Source organism: Ictidomys tridecemlineatus, chromosome X, assembly GCF_052094955.1.
Source record: "Ictidomys tridecemlineatus isolate mIctTri1 chromosome X, mIctTri1.hap1, whole genome shotgun sequence".
NCBI classification, from domain to species: Eukaryota; Metazoa; Chordata; class Mammalia; order Rodentia; family Sciuridae; genus Ictidomys; species Ictidomys tridecemlineatus.
In genome coordinates, this window is record NC_135493.1 from 117,135,392 (window position 1) to 117,153,414 (window position 18,023).

Here is an 18,023-nt window from a genome sequence, read left to right on the forward strand (position 1 = left end):
ACCCTAAAGAGAGAAGTAGAAGAAGATCTTAGAAGATGGAAAAATATACCCTGTTCATGGATAGGCAGAACTAACATCATCAAAATGGCGATAGTACCCAAAGTTCTCTACAGGTTTAATGCGATGCCAATCAAAATCCCAACAGCATTTCTTGTAGAAGTAGATAAAGCAATCATGAAATTCATATGGAAAAACAAAAGACCCAGAATGGCAAAAGCAATGCTAAGCAGGAAGTGTGAATCTGGAGGTATAGTGATACCAGATTTCAAACTGTACTACAGAGCAATAGTAACAAAAACAGCATGGTACTGGTACCAAAACAGGTAGGTAGACCATTGGTATAGAATAGAGGACACAGAGACCAATCCACAAAATTACAACTTTCTTATATTTGATAAAGGGGCTAAAAGCATGCAATGGAGGAAGGACAGTATCTTCAACAAATGGTGCTGGGAAAACTGGAAATCCATATGCAACAAAATGAAGCTGAACCCCTTTCTCTCACCATGCACAAAAGTTAACTCAAAATGGATCAAAGAGCTTGATATCAAATCAGAGACTCTGCGCCTGATAGAAGAAAAAGTTGGCTCCGATCTACATATTGTGGGGTCGGGCTCCAAATTCCTTAGTAGGACGCCCATAGCCCAAGAGTTAATAACAAGAGTAAACAAATGGGACTTACTCAAAGTAAAAAGTTTTTTCTCAGCAAGAGAAACAATAAGAGAGGTAAATAGAGAGCCTACATCCTGGGAACAAATTTTTACTCCTCACACTTCAGATAGAGCCCTAATATCCAGAATATACAAAGAACTCAAAAAATTAAACAATAAGATAACAAATAACCCAATCAACAAATGGGCCAAGGACCTGAACAGTCACTTCTCAGAGGAGGACATACAATCAATCAACAAGTATATGAAAAAATGCTCACCATCTCTAGCAGTCAGAGAAGTGCAAATCAAAACCACCCTAAGATACCATCTCACTCCAGTAAGATTGGCAGCCATTATGAAGTCAAACAACAACCAGTGCTGGCGAGGATGTGGGGAAAAGGGTACACTTGTACATTGCTTGTGGGACTGCAAATTGGTGCAGCCAATTTGGAAAGCAGTATGGAGATTCCTGGGAAAGCTGGGAATGGAACCACCATTTGACCCAGCTATTGTCCTTCTTGGTCTATTCCCTAAAGACCTTAAAAGAGCGTACTACAGGGATACTGCCACATCGATGTTCATAGCAGCACAATTCACAATAGCTAGACTGTGGAACCAACCCCGATGCCCCTCAATAGATGAATGGATAAAAAAATGTGGCATTTATACACAATGGAGTACTACACGGCACTAAAAAATGACAAAATCATGGAATTTGCAGGGAAACGGATGGCATTAGAGCAGATTATGCTAAGCGAAGCTAGCCAATCCTTAAAAAACCAATGCCAAATGTCTTCTTTGATATAAAGAGAGCAACTAAGAACAGAACAGGGAGGAAGAGCATGAGGAAAAGATTAACATTAAACAGAGATGAGTGGGAGGAGAGAAAGGGAGAGAGAAGGGAAATGTTTGGAAATGGTAGGAGACCCTCAATGTTATACAAAATTACATATAAGAGGTTTTGAGGGGAAAGGGGGGGAAACCAGGGAGAGAATTGAACAACAGCAGATGAGGTAGAGAGGGAAGATGGGAGGGGAGGGGAGGGAGGATAGTAGGGGATAGGAAATGTAGCAGAATACAACAGTCACTAATATGCCATTATGTAAAAATGTGAATGTGTAACCGATGTGATTCTGCAATTTGTATTTGGGGTAAAAATGGGAGTTCACAACCCACTTGAGTCAAATGTATGAAAGATGATGTGTCATGAGCTTTGTAATGTTTTGAACAACCAATAAAAAAATTCTAATGTAACCTTCTATCTCACAGAGCAGTCTTTTCTACTACATTATGAACAGGGATCTGTAACAACAAAAATAACCAGAAGAAGTTCAATGCCTGCCATGTACAAAAACATGGCTAAATAGTTTATAAAGGTAGTTCTTATTTCATTTAATTTTTGAAAGGGGTAGATAATCATGTTCTTATTTTTAAAATGAAGAAACAGGCTGAAGGAAGTTGAGTGGAGTGAAAGGATCCAAGATTTATATCCAGGTCTACCTATATTTAAAAAATTATCTTTATGCATATATTCCAAAATTCCCAATATCAGCTTAAGAATTTCAGGAAAGGAGAATCTACTCCATCAGATAAATTCCATTTTTTATAGTATATGTCATATTTTTATGAGATGCTTCCATATATCAAAACTATGTTTTCCTGTAACATCTTACTTGTGGATTCTGCTTTAGGTCTCATTTATCATGTACATGGTCTCACATGAGGAAACATGGCTATTAATGAACTTATTTATTCATCTGATGGATGCAGATTTATTGATCATCTAGTCTAAGCCACATATTGTCCTAGGTATTGAACTTAACTCACTAAACAAGACAAAGTTCCGGCCTACATGGAACATGCATCCGATTGATCAACTTCCCATAGATATTCACTCTCATCATCATTGGTTCCCCTTTTCTTCTCATTGAAGTTAAAAATTTAAACTCTACATATGTCTTTTGGAGCACAATAAGACACAGTCAAATACAAATGTATTTAAAATGATCTTATTTAGAAAAGCAATAACCCCTCAGAATATCTAAGATAGTAAATAATGATTAATATATCAGGTAGACAATTATTCTACTATCTTTATGACTTTAAAAAACAATAAAAAAGAAAAGCTTGAAGCAAAAAAAATCATGCTCATGGGCTGAGCATATAGCCCAGTGGTAAAGTGCTTGCCTAGCATGTGTGAGGCCCTGGGTTCAATCCCAATCACCATAAAAAGGAAAAAAAAAAATGTGCAAGAGAGATTTTGTTAATGCCATGGGAAATAGCACATAATATGGAAACTATATAAAAGTTTGATCTCATTTTTCTTTGTGTACATGTAAGCAGATTTGCCCTCAATTGCAAATAGAGAAAAATGGCTGGAATTAAACACACCAAAGTATTTAACAACAGTTATTTACTGGTTGGTAACATTAGTGATGTTGTCTATTTTTTCTATAATAAGAATTCCTTAATTTTCAAGTGCAGCATGCATACATACTTTGTACAGGGTTTTATAGTAGTAGGCCCTGGAGCAATTGTACAATTAGCTCAGTAAAGCATCTGGTCAGAGATTGCAGTGTTCATAAATTAAAATCAGTATTTATATGTATATGTATGTATAAGTAAGCATATGGTCAATTCTTTGTTTCCCATGACTCACTTTTTATCCCATTTTGGTTTCTCATCGTAATTCATATGAGTCACATCTCCTCATGGTCAGTTGAGAGCCAACCTTGTTTAATAATAACATAAGAAAAGTACACGTAGGAAGATAAACTTGTTGGTGGCAAAAGGATAACCACTACAAGTTCAGAGCCAAGCATAAAATGATTTTTATTGTACCCTCTTTGAGTTTATCTGAGTTCCTGATTGCTTCCACATAAAAAGATCACTGATCAGAAACCATTTATTTAGCAATAGTTTTGACTGTTGATGCAGAATCATAATCGCTTCATAGACTGAACAACAAATTTGTAAAAACTTAAGCTTTCATTTTGAAAATAAGTGACTCTCTTTTCATAACAATGGATAGTTGGAGGCTAAATGTCTTATGTTTTGACATTATCTGCTCACAATTTGTCACTAATACTTTGGCTGTCTATTAAATTGTAAAATATATGTTTGTGCATTCTGAAGTTTAATGGCATAGAATGCAGTGATGACAGTAAGTAACAGCTAGAGAGAAATAAGCAAATGAACCTCTTTGGGAGGGAGAACAGAGTAGATTAGAATTTCTATTTGGTAAAATTGATCTGTGATTATGTAGCTGAAAAAAGGTTTTAGTATTTCTCACATCTGTACCCCAGTAGACATATGACATAAATACATTATACTATTTGTTGTAGAAGATAAAGTATCCGAGACAGCTCTATTTGTTTTTCTATGTGTATACAAAATCTAATATTTATATTTAGAGGTATGATGTGTAATTATTTCCCCACTATTTAGTACAACTCTGTTATATTCATGGACCTCTATATTGTCATCTTATGTTCCAAACATGGGCAATAATATGGAACATGATTAGCATTTATCATCATGTTAATTGTAGCACAGCTGAACATAAGCTTAAACCGGCAAAGATATGGAATTACATCTCAATTACTTTATGGAACTGGATTTTGGAAAGACCACCAACCAATATGAAACAATGTACACTGAATGCTAAATCAAACTCACACTCCCAGAAAATTCAAGCTAGTGGCTCAATGTACCCTATAAAAGGGGGAAGCATGCATAGGCATACTTCAGGGGTCCTGGGGCATTTCACAAGTAGTACATTTATCATACTTATTTAAGCAACATTTACAAATGCAGAAGGCCTACCTTACATAAAAATGGATCGCATAGCCACTTAGGTATCATTGTTTGAGATGCTAAAAAAAGTCTATTTGTTTTGCATACATACATACAACATTGATATGATTTTTCTGATATAAATTTCTAGGAACTTAATTCAAGATTTGTTTTTACTGTAACTGATTTCACTGAGCATATGAATCACAATACCCTCACAAGAGTTGACAATATAAGTTACACCAATCCTACTCCAGTTCTTGGCTCATAAACATCTGATGTCAAAAGTACTCTAGGACTTCTTAGAATTTCCAAGCCATGTTTGTACCTCCCCCCCTCCATTCCTCTTCTCTGTCAACCCTAATTCTTAACTGATTTGATTTTGAGGGTTACCCATATCCTCAGAGACCTGATACTCTCTCAGTTCCTCATTGTCTTATTACACTTGCATTTTCAACTGTGCTATAGGATTGCAAAATTTCTGTCCTTGAAGAATTCTCCAGCCCATAAAACCTTTGGTGAAACTCTCAGGTTATTAGTTAAGTGAAATTTCTTACCTTTGGCAAAGAAGCCCTGGAACCTGAACTCTGGGTTGTCATTGTTAAGACTGTGGTGATGCCCAGTGCAACCCTGGCAGGGGCTGCATCCATGTTTATCCAAAAGGAGACCCAGGACAAAATGACTATCAACAGGCTGGGGATATACATCTGGATCAAATAATATCCCATCTGGCGTTCTAGGTGAAACTTGACCTCGATGCAGGTAAACTTTCCTGAAAACATGAAGTGATCATTTAAAATATAATTTGAATTTATCTGTCCCATTCCAGTATCCTACTTTATTTTTAAAATGATATTGCAGACAGATTTGGGATATTTCACAAAATATTCACCCTATGTAACCAAGTCAACTTCTCTCCAATTCAACTAGTAATTGAAATAATAGTAAGAAGGAGTGATCTAATCAGTCACTGGACTAAAAACACATGACACATTTAATTTTCAAATCTGTTCTTGCAGCTTGATTATTTTAGACAGAGCTTCAGAGTTTGCAGGACTGACATAAACTGGCCAGGGGAAATAAAATATTCAAAATACATGGGGTTATGATATATATCACATAATATAGAACCTATAGCATAATAGAACCCATAGGATATATGTAATATATACATATGCTATATAATATATAATGGTTGAAACCAACACTCCTAAGCAGTAAAATGATACCCAACAGTATTTGAATAACTGTGTGTCGATTCTTATGTTATTAATGGCAAGAGAAAATATACATTTTTATAAACCACGTACAGTTTAGTCATTGTAAAAATTTCCTAGACTTTTGGGTAATTGAGGACCTTTTGACTATTCCTAGGAGCTATTTGTTGGTGTTACTTTCCTTATGAAAAAGAGTACGTGTAGATATATTAAAACTTCAACATACTATTAGAAGGTAGATATTCCTGCCTCTTCCCACTTTTACCCTTCTTTGATTGACTTGGAATTAGAGTTCCAGAAGTTAGTTGTGCTTATTCCATAAAAATTATAAGAGATAAGGTTGAATTCTTCTTGGTCAGGAAGAATACTGTGGAATCAGGTTTTTAGTTACTTCATAGAAAGTCACTATTGACTTCTGGAACAGGAGATCATGGACAATTCTCCTGAGCAAAGGATCTAGACCAGTCACTGAATAAACCATCATGCCTTGATTGCCTTTTTTTTTTTTGGTACTGGGAAATGAACACAGGGGCCTTAACCACTGAGCTACATCCATAGCCCTTTTTTATAGTTTATTTAGAGACAGGATCTCACTGAGTTTCTTAGGGCCTCACTAAGTTGTTGAGGCTGGCTTTGAACTCAGAATCCTCCTGTATCAGCCTCCTGAGTTACTGGGATCACAGATGTATGCCACCACACCTGGCCCTCTTGATTGCCTCTTTATAATTAGCCTCTTTTCCCAGGATGTTCATAGGAAAAGCCATCAACTTTACTGGGCAGGTATAATCTTCTAGGCAATAGCAAATTCCTATTTGTTGCTACCACCTCAAATTCTCACTGTCTCCCTACCCCCATATGTGCCTATCAGCATTACTGATAACATATTACTTTAGATCTGGCAGAATTCCCTCTGATTTTCATCCAAACTCCTATTACTGTTCAGGACTAAACAGCACATCAGCTCTATTTCTGGGTTTACAAAAACCTATGTTATTATTCCTCTATTCCACTAAGGCAGGAAGTGCAAATTGATCTGTGAATTCAATGTCAAGAGTGGATGCCAGAAAGGGGCAAGAATTCATGTTTCCTGCACCACCAATTAGGTCTCGACCTACACCTTTCTTCAGACTCATCTAAATAGATGTTCTGCAAGAGAATAGCAAAAGATTACGAATTATTTCTCTTTCTCTAGATGATTTAGAAAAATTATCTATTATGTTCAGTAACCTATTCCAGAGGGTACCGGAATCTTATCTATTGAGTAGTTTTTGAACTCTATTTTCTTGGTAAAAATGTAGTGATTAAGGTGAAATGATATATTCTCCAAGAAGCAAAAGGAGCCCACTTGGGCTTAGCAGCTGGGAGAAAACTTACCAGTGTTGTAGTGCTTTGTGCAGTAGCCAAGTTCCTTCTCTTCTTTCAAAATAAACTGGGGCAGGGTCAATCCTTCAGCAACTTGCACTGGACCATCACTTAACCACTCAAATATCAGGTCATTCATTGTGTACCCAACTGGAGTAAAGGAATCACAGTGAAAACCTGAATTTATCTATTCATAGCAAGATTAAAAGTCTAGCCATGTAAAGAAACAAACAAGGAAGTCATCTAAAGCAGACACATGCTCAATCATTTTAAGAGCATTCTTAATAAGAGGGCTGTAATCATCACAACTACATGTCATTAGAACCAAAGAAATTGAAGACAGCAAGCTATTTCTGGATGATTTTTTTCTGTGTAATGAGAGAATGGAATCTATAAAGTATTTTCTTTGCCTCTTTATTCACTAACACTTTCTGAAGAACAAATAAACAAACATAAAAATCATTTGAAGATTGTCTTTACTTGAAAGAGATGTGTCTGGGACAATCCAATAAAACAATTCAATTCATGGCTCTAGTCTTAGTATTTCAATTGAAACCACTCTGATTTTTTTTAAAAAATAAGAATAAATTAATAATGGGTCTGCCTAAAGCATTCTCATTGCATACTTGGCCCCTGTTCTGAGGTCTGTTAGCTTTTCTTTCAGAAAACTTATGTTAAATATTTATGGTCAAATCTCAGCTACCTCAGCAAGTAGGCAAGGCTATAGGCAGGTAAGGAAATAGGAAGTTGTAGGATATGCAATTTAAGTTGTAGGATATGCAAGAGCCAATGTCTTGATAAATAGGCCTACACATCTCAGTTAATATAAAGTAAATAGACTCTCTATTGTGTAAGGTCATATTGTTATATTACTTGAACCATCCAAAGTAAGATAGTTAACAGTTCAGCAAACCAATGTTAGCTGTTATTCTCCATGTTCCTGTTAACCAGGCCTTTATTTGTCAAGTGCCTCTGTACCTTTCTCCATTCCAGAATTGACAGCTATTCTTCTTTCATGCATTATTTCTCTATCTTTTGTTAGTGATATTTGAACTCTTAAAAATGAGGGTGATGGGAACAAAGGATATTATGTGAAGTTTTGACTAGCCAATAACTTCAGCATGCTTATTAAGTTTATAGATTCTCATTGTTGTTTACTGAAAGATAGTGACTCATCAGAGCTACCCAAAAATCAATGGCAAATTTAATTGGAATCTACTTTCCTCTTTCTTTTGATTATCTTTTAAATTTAAAACCAAAATATAAAAACAGAAAGCAAGGAACTGCAAAGAGGGTCATGTGCAAGCACTGATAGTCTACAAAGAGAATGGCTAACCATCTCTTCCACTGCAGTTCTGGGGGAATACAACCCAAGTGCCTCCAACAAATACTTGGAGCTTACCAAATACCCCATGTCCCTATCATGTGAGCTTCTTGATGTCTACTATAATAATTGTCTTTGTCAGCTCCCTGACATCTCAGCATAGGGCAGACAGAAGAGGTAAAGAGATGGGGAAAGAGAAGGTAATATTGGGGTAGCAAAGTACAGAGTAATTTCCACCCTTTGCTTCTAGAGTTAGTAGTATGAACCTTGCTGTTTCTTTGATTTCATTATATCTGAGTCTGCAAAAATGAAGCATATTTACTTTTTGAAGCATTTGAAGCCTTGGATGAGCCTGAGTTAGTAGCCATGTCTGCTGTTTTACAGAGTATCATTTTGAGGCAGAGGAGAATATGAAGTATTAGAAAAGAGACAAAGAAGGAATCATTATGTAAAAAAAAGTATTTTTCTTAACCTTTTTTTCAAGATAAGGGGCAATAGGGAAAAAAATGAATGCATAAAGTCTATTATAATTCATAAATTCTCATTTTATCTCTGACAACTTCTTAAAACAAAGATGTTTCATTATTTTGTTTATTTCTGTAGGAAGTTTCAAGGGAAATCTACAGTGATTTTAAATGATCAGAAAGAAACCCTGTCACCATTTCTTTTTTTAAATAATAGTTGATGTGTCTTTTTACACTTATTATTTTTCAAAACCAAGAAGTTAAAAGTATTTTCTTGCCCGTGCCTCATTAAATCTTCTAACATTCCTGTAGGTCAATAGCACTTATTATTCTTTGCATTCTACAAACAAACAAACTGACAGAGCCAGTCAGAAAAATTCTGTCTCTTAGCTGAAAAGCCCATTACCTTGGAGGCATCAGCAACTTATGGCTCATGTCAAAGATTTCAGTGGCATTAGAGCTAGGGCATAAAGGGAACAACGTTGATGTCACTTTCCTACTTCCTTCACCATGCCTTTTTGTATCCATTGCTTATCTAAGAAGATACTTTTTTCTGTCTTTATCATCTCATTTCATACCCCTTGTTCTTGCATCCTCTTCTGACTAAGGCCCCTGTGTCCTGTTCTGAAAGCAAACATCCTTTCCTGCCAGAATTCCCTTGGGACTGATGGTCTATATGGGCATAAGTTGGAAAGAAATGTGATTTTCTGATTAGAGAGTGAATCATTATAAAAGTTGAATGAATAATAATCTTGATTTTCCCAGGAGACATTATTATTTCAAGGAAAAACTAAGTCAGAATTTTTTTTTGAGGAAGGGCAAGTTACTTGGCATTTTAGATTGGGAGGTTATCTGTGCTATATTGATAATGAGCTTCTCTTATGAGACATGTACACAAATTTGCTTGTCCTTTCTTTAGGAGTGTTGGTAAGTAGGTAGAGAATGAGTCTTATAGGTCTTTTTCCCTTAATGACACTAAAAGCACCAGTTTTTTTGTTAAAACAAGCAGGCAGTCATTTCAATAATTGTGACTTACAACTCTCCAGCTGCATTGTACAGGTCTGGACATCCATTGGGAAGTTCTTCAAGTCCATGGGACATGATAAGGTCAACGTGAGTCTTAGCAAAGAAAAAAATATGAAAACCAGTTTTAAATCCATGAAGTCTAATTCTTCAGAAACAGAAATCTATTTGACATTTATCAAAATGTATTGATTCAAATACTGAAATTTAAGTTCTCACTCATGGTAGTACTTTCTGTTTTTCAAATGAAGAGTAGTCATTGGTAATATTTTTAGATATTATAGTATTTAATCAGAACTCTCTGCTTTCTATTTCCCTTCTTCCAGCCTTTGACTCTTTCTACTTTTCCCTGTCCTCATTAATGATGCCAGTCTCAAGTTTACTCTAGAATAAGCAAGACCACTGAGAAATGATGTAACACAAATAATATGCTCTTACCCATACTGATATACAAAAGACATAAGGTTTATACTATTTTAGAATTATATTCTGGATACCTGGATGTGTGGACTTTGCCTTAAGAACAATAAATCATGTAATAAGCATTAATTCACCTTCTAGCAAATAATTAATTCCACAGGCTTTTCATTTACTAATCCACATAGATGGGTAAACAATATAGCATAACAATATAGCATACAATGAATATAGCATTCATTGTAGAACTTTGACAGTTCTGGAGCTAGTAAACCTTAAGCTACAAAAATCCATTTAAAGATGGTGGTTTGCATAGTCTTTGCTTCTCTGTACTTAGTAGGGGCTACATTATTCCCTTTCCCCTTTTCTCAATTTTTCAGTGTTCCAGCCAACTCAGGATGAGCCTTATATCAGAATGTTGGCTTCCATCTCTTTTCCACCATTTCCCTTGTATTCTTTAAGCAGATGGTGCACACATTTTGCTTTGCTTTTCTCTCAAACAAGGAAATTAAGATTGAGGATTATTAGATCTATTTTCTCTTCCCAATATTGCGTCAAACTATCTCAACATCCTCAGGAAGATATTAAACTTGCTAAACATTTGTTTCCTCATCAATCAAATGATGAGGTAGGATGATGTTTATTCCCATTTTACTCTAATATTAGAATTCTGTTATTCTCAGGTTCACTGCCCCAAATTATGTTCACTGTGTCTCAAATATTTTTAAATCCAAAAACCTCACTGACTATCACACTTTGACCCAAACTCTCTCCTGCAGTTATGCTTATTCTCACCCTCCTGGTTCCTCTCTATTTTTCTCCTTCACTTTACATTCTATTTGAGCAAAACAAAACAAAACAAAATGTGGCACACTTTTTAAAGCAAGAAAGGTTTTGGAATTTGAAGCAAAATTAGACAAAGAATCCATGTTGATGATCTTCAAAGTCATTAAAATACAACAATGACTACGAAAAGCAAGACACAACATAGTGCAGTTGATCACAATTATGTAAAAATCTGTTTTCACAGATATAAACACATCACTACATTAAGAGTAGATATTTCTGGTTGGTGGAATGATTCACAGTTTGTTTTTATTCTTCATTCCATACTGTCTCCAATGACAAGTATAGGTTATTTGAAACTATCCATAAAATCTATTTATTAACTTTCTTTTTTAAAAATATTTTTAGTTATACATGAACACAATATCTTTGTTTATTTATTTTTAAGTGGTGCTGAGGAGCAAACCCAGTACCTCACATGTGCAAGGCAAGTGCTCTGCCACTGACCCACAACCCCAGCCTATTTATTAGCTTTCTTGTCTTCATGTAAATAAATGTGGCTTTTTTTCCCTAGCTGAAAGATAAAATCATACAATTCTCTTCTATTCAGTGTTTTTGCTATTAATCTCATTATTATTAAATACATAATATTTCACCTTCATTGCTAAATAAATAAGCTATCTTCTATGAGATCTTCAGAAGAGGGCCCAAACACCATGATTCTAAAGGGAAAAAATGGTTTTGTGTTTTAAACAAGTGACCTAAAACAACATTTTAGACAGGAAAAAAGAATCTTTCTCATTTGTGGAGTTCATTTGTAGATATACCTATATAGATTATTAATTATTTTTACCTGGCATGAACACTTTAATTTTTTAAAAACACTATTTTATTAAGATTAACAGATAAACTCTTTAAAATAAAAGCAGAGTAAAAGAAGTAAAATGAAAATCTCTAACAAAAAAGTTGACTTTATTAAGGGGCAGAAAAAACTCAAAAAGGATCCATGGACTTAAAATTATTATTAACATAATGAGAATCTGTTTTTTTCTTTTTCTTTACATATTTCAAATTTCTTTTTTAATATTTTTTTAGTTGTAGATGGACACAACACCTTTATTTTATTTATTTATTTTTATGTGGTGCTGAGGATCGAACCCAGGGACTCGCACATATGAAGTGAGTGCTCTACTGCTGAGCTACAACCCCAGCCCCTTTTTTCTATTTTTTAAAGAGGAAATATTTATAAAAATACAAAAATACTTTGTTCCATAATTTGATTATTGTAAATAGTACTTCAAAAGGGTTTACATCCTTCATTAGGAAGATAGATTTTTCTTTTGAGTTATACTGCACGATGTTGTGAATATAACAAATAATGATGTGCATTTCAAAATTGCTAAGAGTAAATTTCAAATGTTGTCTTCAAAGAAAATAAATATTTGAGGTTATAAATAAGTTGATTAACTTGATTTAATTATTCCACATTGTATTCATAAATCATAACATCACTATGTACCCTGTTTTAAAAAAATTATAATTTGTCAATTTACAAAGGAACAAACTTAAAAAACTAAAATATGTATATCATATGAAAATAATCAGATAGTGTATGGACAATTTAAGTAAATCAAAAAGAGAAAATGTGGAAATTTTATTATAATTTTGTAAAGCTTTGAGAAATTAGAAAGTAATATTGGTGGAAATTAATACAGCTTAAAAGAACATGCAGCATGGAATTCAAATGTTTATTATTTGCTATTGAAAACAACTCAACCTAAATATTACTAATCTTAGGCTTGCTGTTTCTGATTCTTTTGAAAAGTGAACTTTTCACATTTATTCAGGGAGCAAAGGCCTCACACACAATTATTCCTACCTTTATGGCAGATATAACAATTCTATAGGGACCCCATTCTTTTAGGGTTCAAAATTATTAACCCCACTGAGAGAAATTCCCAACAGGCATGAAACTCTTCCTAAATATTTCAGCTGAGTACACAGTGGATATCTTTTTCTTCCTTATTTTTCTAATTTTTCCTTTCTAGATAGGTTTTTTATTGGAATCCAGTGGGTGCCAATAATAAGAATTAACAACTCCACAGTTTGTTAAATGATTTCATCAGCTGAGTGAATCAGAAGAGTCTGTAAGGATCTAATCAGTCCTGCATGAGCTTCAGAGCCCATGATATATGACATATATTTGACCACACATCCGAAGGTCTAAAATCTAGGTCTTCCCTTTACTTGTTTTTCCTTTGAAGTATATATTAAATATAGTAAAACTATAAAATCTTACAGTGTGATGACTTTTTTACATCTATATCCGCCCAGGTAATAAGCAGTGATCCAGATTTACAACATTCCCATCACCTCAGAACATTCCATTTTACTCTTCCTAGTCCAGAACCCCCAAACTACCACCTCATTTGGTTTTTTTAAAAGCCATTTCATGATTTTTTTTTTAAAAAATGAGAGCTTTGGGGAAAAAAGAAATGATACTGTTTTCTACAGATATGCAGAAATTGCACCAAATAAGACAGGTATGTACAGCAGTATACTAAAATGTGAACAATTTTTATCTCCTTTTATCTTGCTCTTCACTCATTTTTTATGGATATCACAGAATTAAGTATTTTAATTGAAAAGCCAATATTCTCCTTAATTTGCCTGGAAACTCAGACTTCTCACTGGCAGACACTGCCTAAAGCATGTCAAATTTCTTCCCTTCTTCCCCACGATCTGAAATATTAAGGCCATAGCACCTGAAGGCAGTGAGCTGAGGCCACCCTCTTCCTTTTGATTTTGTTAAAGAACTCATTTCCTGAAGCATTATTGCTCATTCTCCTACTGTCAACGCAGCTGACATACGTGCATTTGGGGCACTCTGTTCCTTTTTGCACAGGGAAGGAATAAAGTTCTCTTAAGGAGGCTCTGCTTTTTTACTGAGAGTAAGAAGGCCAAGCCAGCATTTATATTTTAAAGGTAAAGAACATATCTAAATTCAGAAAGTCAGTTTTCCTAAATCTTACATTTCCCACTCTTTCTTTTCCTTACTTCTCTCCTCTTCAGTTCACCTTTCTCATAAAACCAGTTCTTAGGTTTATACCCCACTTAAAGTTTAAATTACTGATAAATGCTGACATTACAAATGGTTTCAACTATCTTTACACTGTTTTAAATCAAATATTATAATTTTCATATTTTTATTTGCTTATTATCTTTTTCCCCTACTACAATACAAGATCCATGAAGGCTGAGACTCTCTCTTTTTCTTACCATCTAAATCTGTGCCTGGAACAGAGTATGTATTTAATAAATATTTGTTGAACAAGTTAGTGAATCAGTGGCTGGGATTGTGGCTCAGCATTAGAGCACTCACATAGCATGGGTGAGGCCCTGGGTTCAATCCTCAGCACTACATAAAAATAAATTAATTAATTAAAGATATTGTATCCAACTACAGCTAAAAACTAAATATTTTTTTTTAAAAAATAGTGAATCAGCATCCTGAAACCCTGTGGGAACATTCCAGGCTTTTAGTCTATAAGAATGGGGAAGAATAAAGGATTTAGAAGGGAAGAGGCTGTTCATTGGAGCCAACAGGGTGTAAGGCAAATCAACCTGAAGAAAAACCAGGAAGCACAGTCTACCTGTCTTTGAGCTTTAGACAGACATCTGAGTCCATGACCGGTGCTATTCTTACATTGCTAGAAGAATATAAATTAAACATTTAACTTTACAATGTTTGGGCAGACAGAAGGCTCCTTTAACTCACAAAGATACTGCTGGTTTCTAAGATGCTCAGTATTAGAATTGGGAGTCTGATCCCAGTGAGATTCTTGAAGGAAAAATACTGTTTGAAGAGAAAATGAATTTTCAGGTAGACATACAAATTTTAATGAGTGATCTGCTTGCCTAAAGCAAAGATTGCTAATGTGCTATTTTGGGAGTGTTCATTCTAATCGTTATAATAGACTGTCTTGTTTGGAGAGGAAGGACAAAAGGATGTTTCTGTGTTTTTCAGGAGCAAGGGATATTGCTGTTGTTCCTGTGTTGGGGACCACATTTTACACATTATGCGGGACACTGCAAATAATGTTACACAGATACATAAGAATGCATGGAACTTAAGGTATTCTTTAGCATTAAAACACTTAGGAAAAATGAAAAGTAAAGTGATAATGTATTAATAATCATAACTCTCTGAATACCTGCTGTGATTTAAGCACTCATTATTTTATAATCATGAAGTACCATCACACAAGGAAGACAGTATTATCTCCATTTTTTAGATAAGCTAATTGAAGCTCACAGAAGTTAAGCCATTTTCCACAAATCATAAAATCAGTAAGTTACCAAAGATAGACTTGAATTCAGCTTTAATTGATACCAAATTCCATTTATTTCTCATTCTACCATAGTTCTTCCTTAAGAAAAGTGCTTGTTATCAATTTATCAACCTTTGTGACTCCAGCAGAGTTAGTCATAGACACCTTAGTCATTTTGTACCTGCTGAGGGATACCCTTTTCATTTTTTTTAGGAATCTATAATTCTCATGACTTATCCTTTTAATAATTTCCTCAACCTTCTTTGGTCATCTGAAGTCCTGGATGGTACACTCAGCTTACCAAAAAGAATTATTTGATCTTGACTAAATCACTGGCCTCAATCCATACCCATACCTTCATTCTGCCCAAAGTTTCTATGATTCTAAACTATAAGTGAAGGTGACCAGCTTGAAGGATTTCATCTAATAGATGAATGTATCCTCTTGAATATAATGAAAGATTTAAGTGCAAGTAATAACACTTCTTAAAATAGGAAGTTCCTGGCAATCTGGGCAGGTAGGTGAGTTAGTTATTGCCCCCACAGGGCTTTGTCATCCAACATCTTAGATCATAACCCTTTTTTCTTGAGAACATAAAGCCTTACTCTACAATGTAGATCTATTGAATCTTTTCTCCTAATTGTACCATGAAATTTCTGAACCCTATGACATTCTAACATCAGGGAGGTTTGACAGGATATATCAAGAGGAACAAGAGTGTCATCTTAACCCACCTAGGCCTTAAGTGAATTTAGCCTGGGGGCAAGTTAGAAGTCACGTTAAAAATGCGTCATTAATTACAACCCACACATGAAGAGAGGGAGGAAAGAAAGACTCAGGGAATCAGTGGAAAAAATACATTGCTAGACTAGTTGTCTGATCAAAACACCCTTTAGCATAGTAGGTTTCACTATTTGATTGGCATACACATCACCTGAGGGGACTTTTTTGGAATGCATATTCTCAGGCAGTATTGATAGGGGCATAGGTGACACTGAAGCTGCTGTTCTGGAGCACACTTTAAGAAGCACTACTTAACAAGAAATGTAGAAAAAGAATCACTACTTCAGGATGTCCTAGGGGATGATTTTACTGTGATGTGATAGACTAAAAAGGAGAAGGTTCAAAAAAGTAAATAGGAAAAAAAAAAACATTGAGAAAGGGGCCTGCAATTTTTCAATAGCATTAGCAATCTCTTTGGGAAATGATACTTTAATTAGACACTAAGCCAGGGCAATTAGCCTGAAGTAGGCTGCTAAGTAATTGGACTAGGGCTTATAAAATAAGGGGACTGGTTCAGGGTCCCAGTCACAATGGAGAGGCATGGTGATAAAATCACTACAGTGACACCAAAGTCGCAGTGGCAACCAATAATATGGTAGATGCTGCTAGAAGCCTGGGAGAGCTGCTAAGAAGGATGGGGTGTTGCTGGGTGAAGTAGAGAAAAAGGCAAGAACAGTTTCCACCTAACACATTAATGTGCAAAGGCCAAAAGTGGCAGAGGAGCTCTATTTAGGGTAGTGGAAGTATATCAAGTCACTTTCTCTGGTCCCTGGAAAATCAGCCACTGATATATTTCCAAAAAGGTTAGGCAAATGGCTGCTACATGCACTGGATAAACAGCAACAAAAATTTTTACAAAAGTTCATAGTACTACTAATAAAGGAGGATCGATCATGTAGGAGGAGAGAATGTAGAAAGACTAACACTAGGTCCTCGGGAGGGACTGGTGTTAAGTGTGACTCCTCCTGAGTTGTAACTCAGTAGTTCCATTCAGCAATATTTTGGCAAATATTTATTGAGCACCGTGTACCATCAGACACTTGAAATAAGACAGTGGGTTTTTTTTTGTCTTGAAGGAAATCACACTTTAATGTCAGATAGATAGATATAAATATCCCAATAGTTGATAATTTATTCTTAAACTTTTCAAAGTTTTTCCCCATTTAAAGAATTCCCTTTGATAATGTAAATCAGACATATCTAAACTGAATCAAGTGAAGGGCCTATAATTATTCCTTTGAGGTCTTAAATAAGTGGTCACACTGATTGAGTAGAGCAGGTAACCTATTCTTACAGACCTAGATCCTGAGAGGGTCCTTTGGGTCTGTCAGAGAAACATACCTTGAAATAATCATTCAATGCTTCTGAATCAAAACCAAAGTATGTACACAAAATACTTAATCCACAGAGAAAAAAAAATACTTGGTACAATTTTGGCCAGGCAGGAAAGAAATTAAATTTTAAAACTCATTCTGAAAGCTCTGTAATGAGATGACTGCTTTGAACACACTCATCATGTAAATCATAGAGATTGTTCTGTCCACTCCATCCCTTGAGCTAGTCTCTTGGTTCATGGACAGGCACACATATGGCTATACCTGATAAGGCTTTCCACATAAGCAAAGTTTGAGAAATTCATGGTGTATAAATCGATAAGAGTGACAAAAGATGTCAGTATGTCCTTGCTTAAACCCTCTGAACTCCCTTGCTGTTACAGATAGGCAACCAGTTGACATTTGGCTAAAGGTTCCACATGACTATTAACATGCAAATCTAGGAAAAAGAATAATGTTTTAAATACAGTTAGTCATTTCCTCTTTTGTGTAATTCAATTGATAGACTCCCTGATTCCCTATGAATATCTTCAA

The 18,023-nt window shown here is 35.0% G+C and overlaps 1 protein-coding gene across 8 annotated transcripts in view; it reads right to left on the reverse strand.

Moving 5' to 3' along the window:
- Nucleotides 1-18,023, reverse strand: part of Glra2 (glycine receptor alpha 2) — a 187,276-nt gene that overhangs the window by 109,483 nt on the left and 59,770 nt on the right. For all 8 annotated transcript variants that reach the window (XM_021722797.3, XM_040288903.2, XM_040289007.2 and 5 more), the window contains 3 exons: nucleotides 9,852-9,934; nucleotides 7,040-7,177; nucleotides 5,006-5,220 (listed from right to left, as the gene is read on the reverse strand). In XM_021722797.3, the coding sequence (XP_021578472.1) occupies nucleotides 5,006-5,220; nucleotides 7,040-7,177; nucleotides 9,852-9,934 (436 nt within the window). The remainder of the gene's footprint in view (nucleotides 1-5,005; nucleotides 5,221-7,039; nucleotides 7,178-9,851; nucleotides 9,935-18,023) is intronic.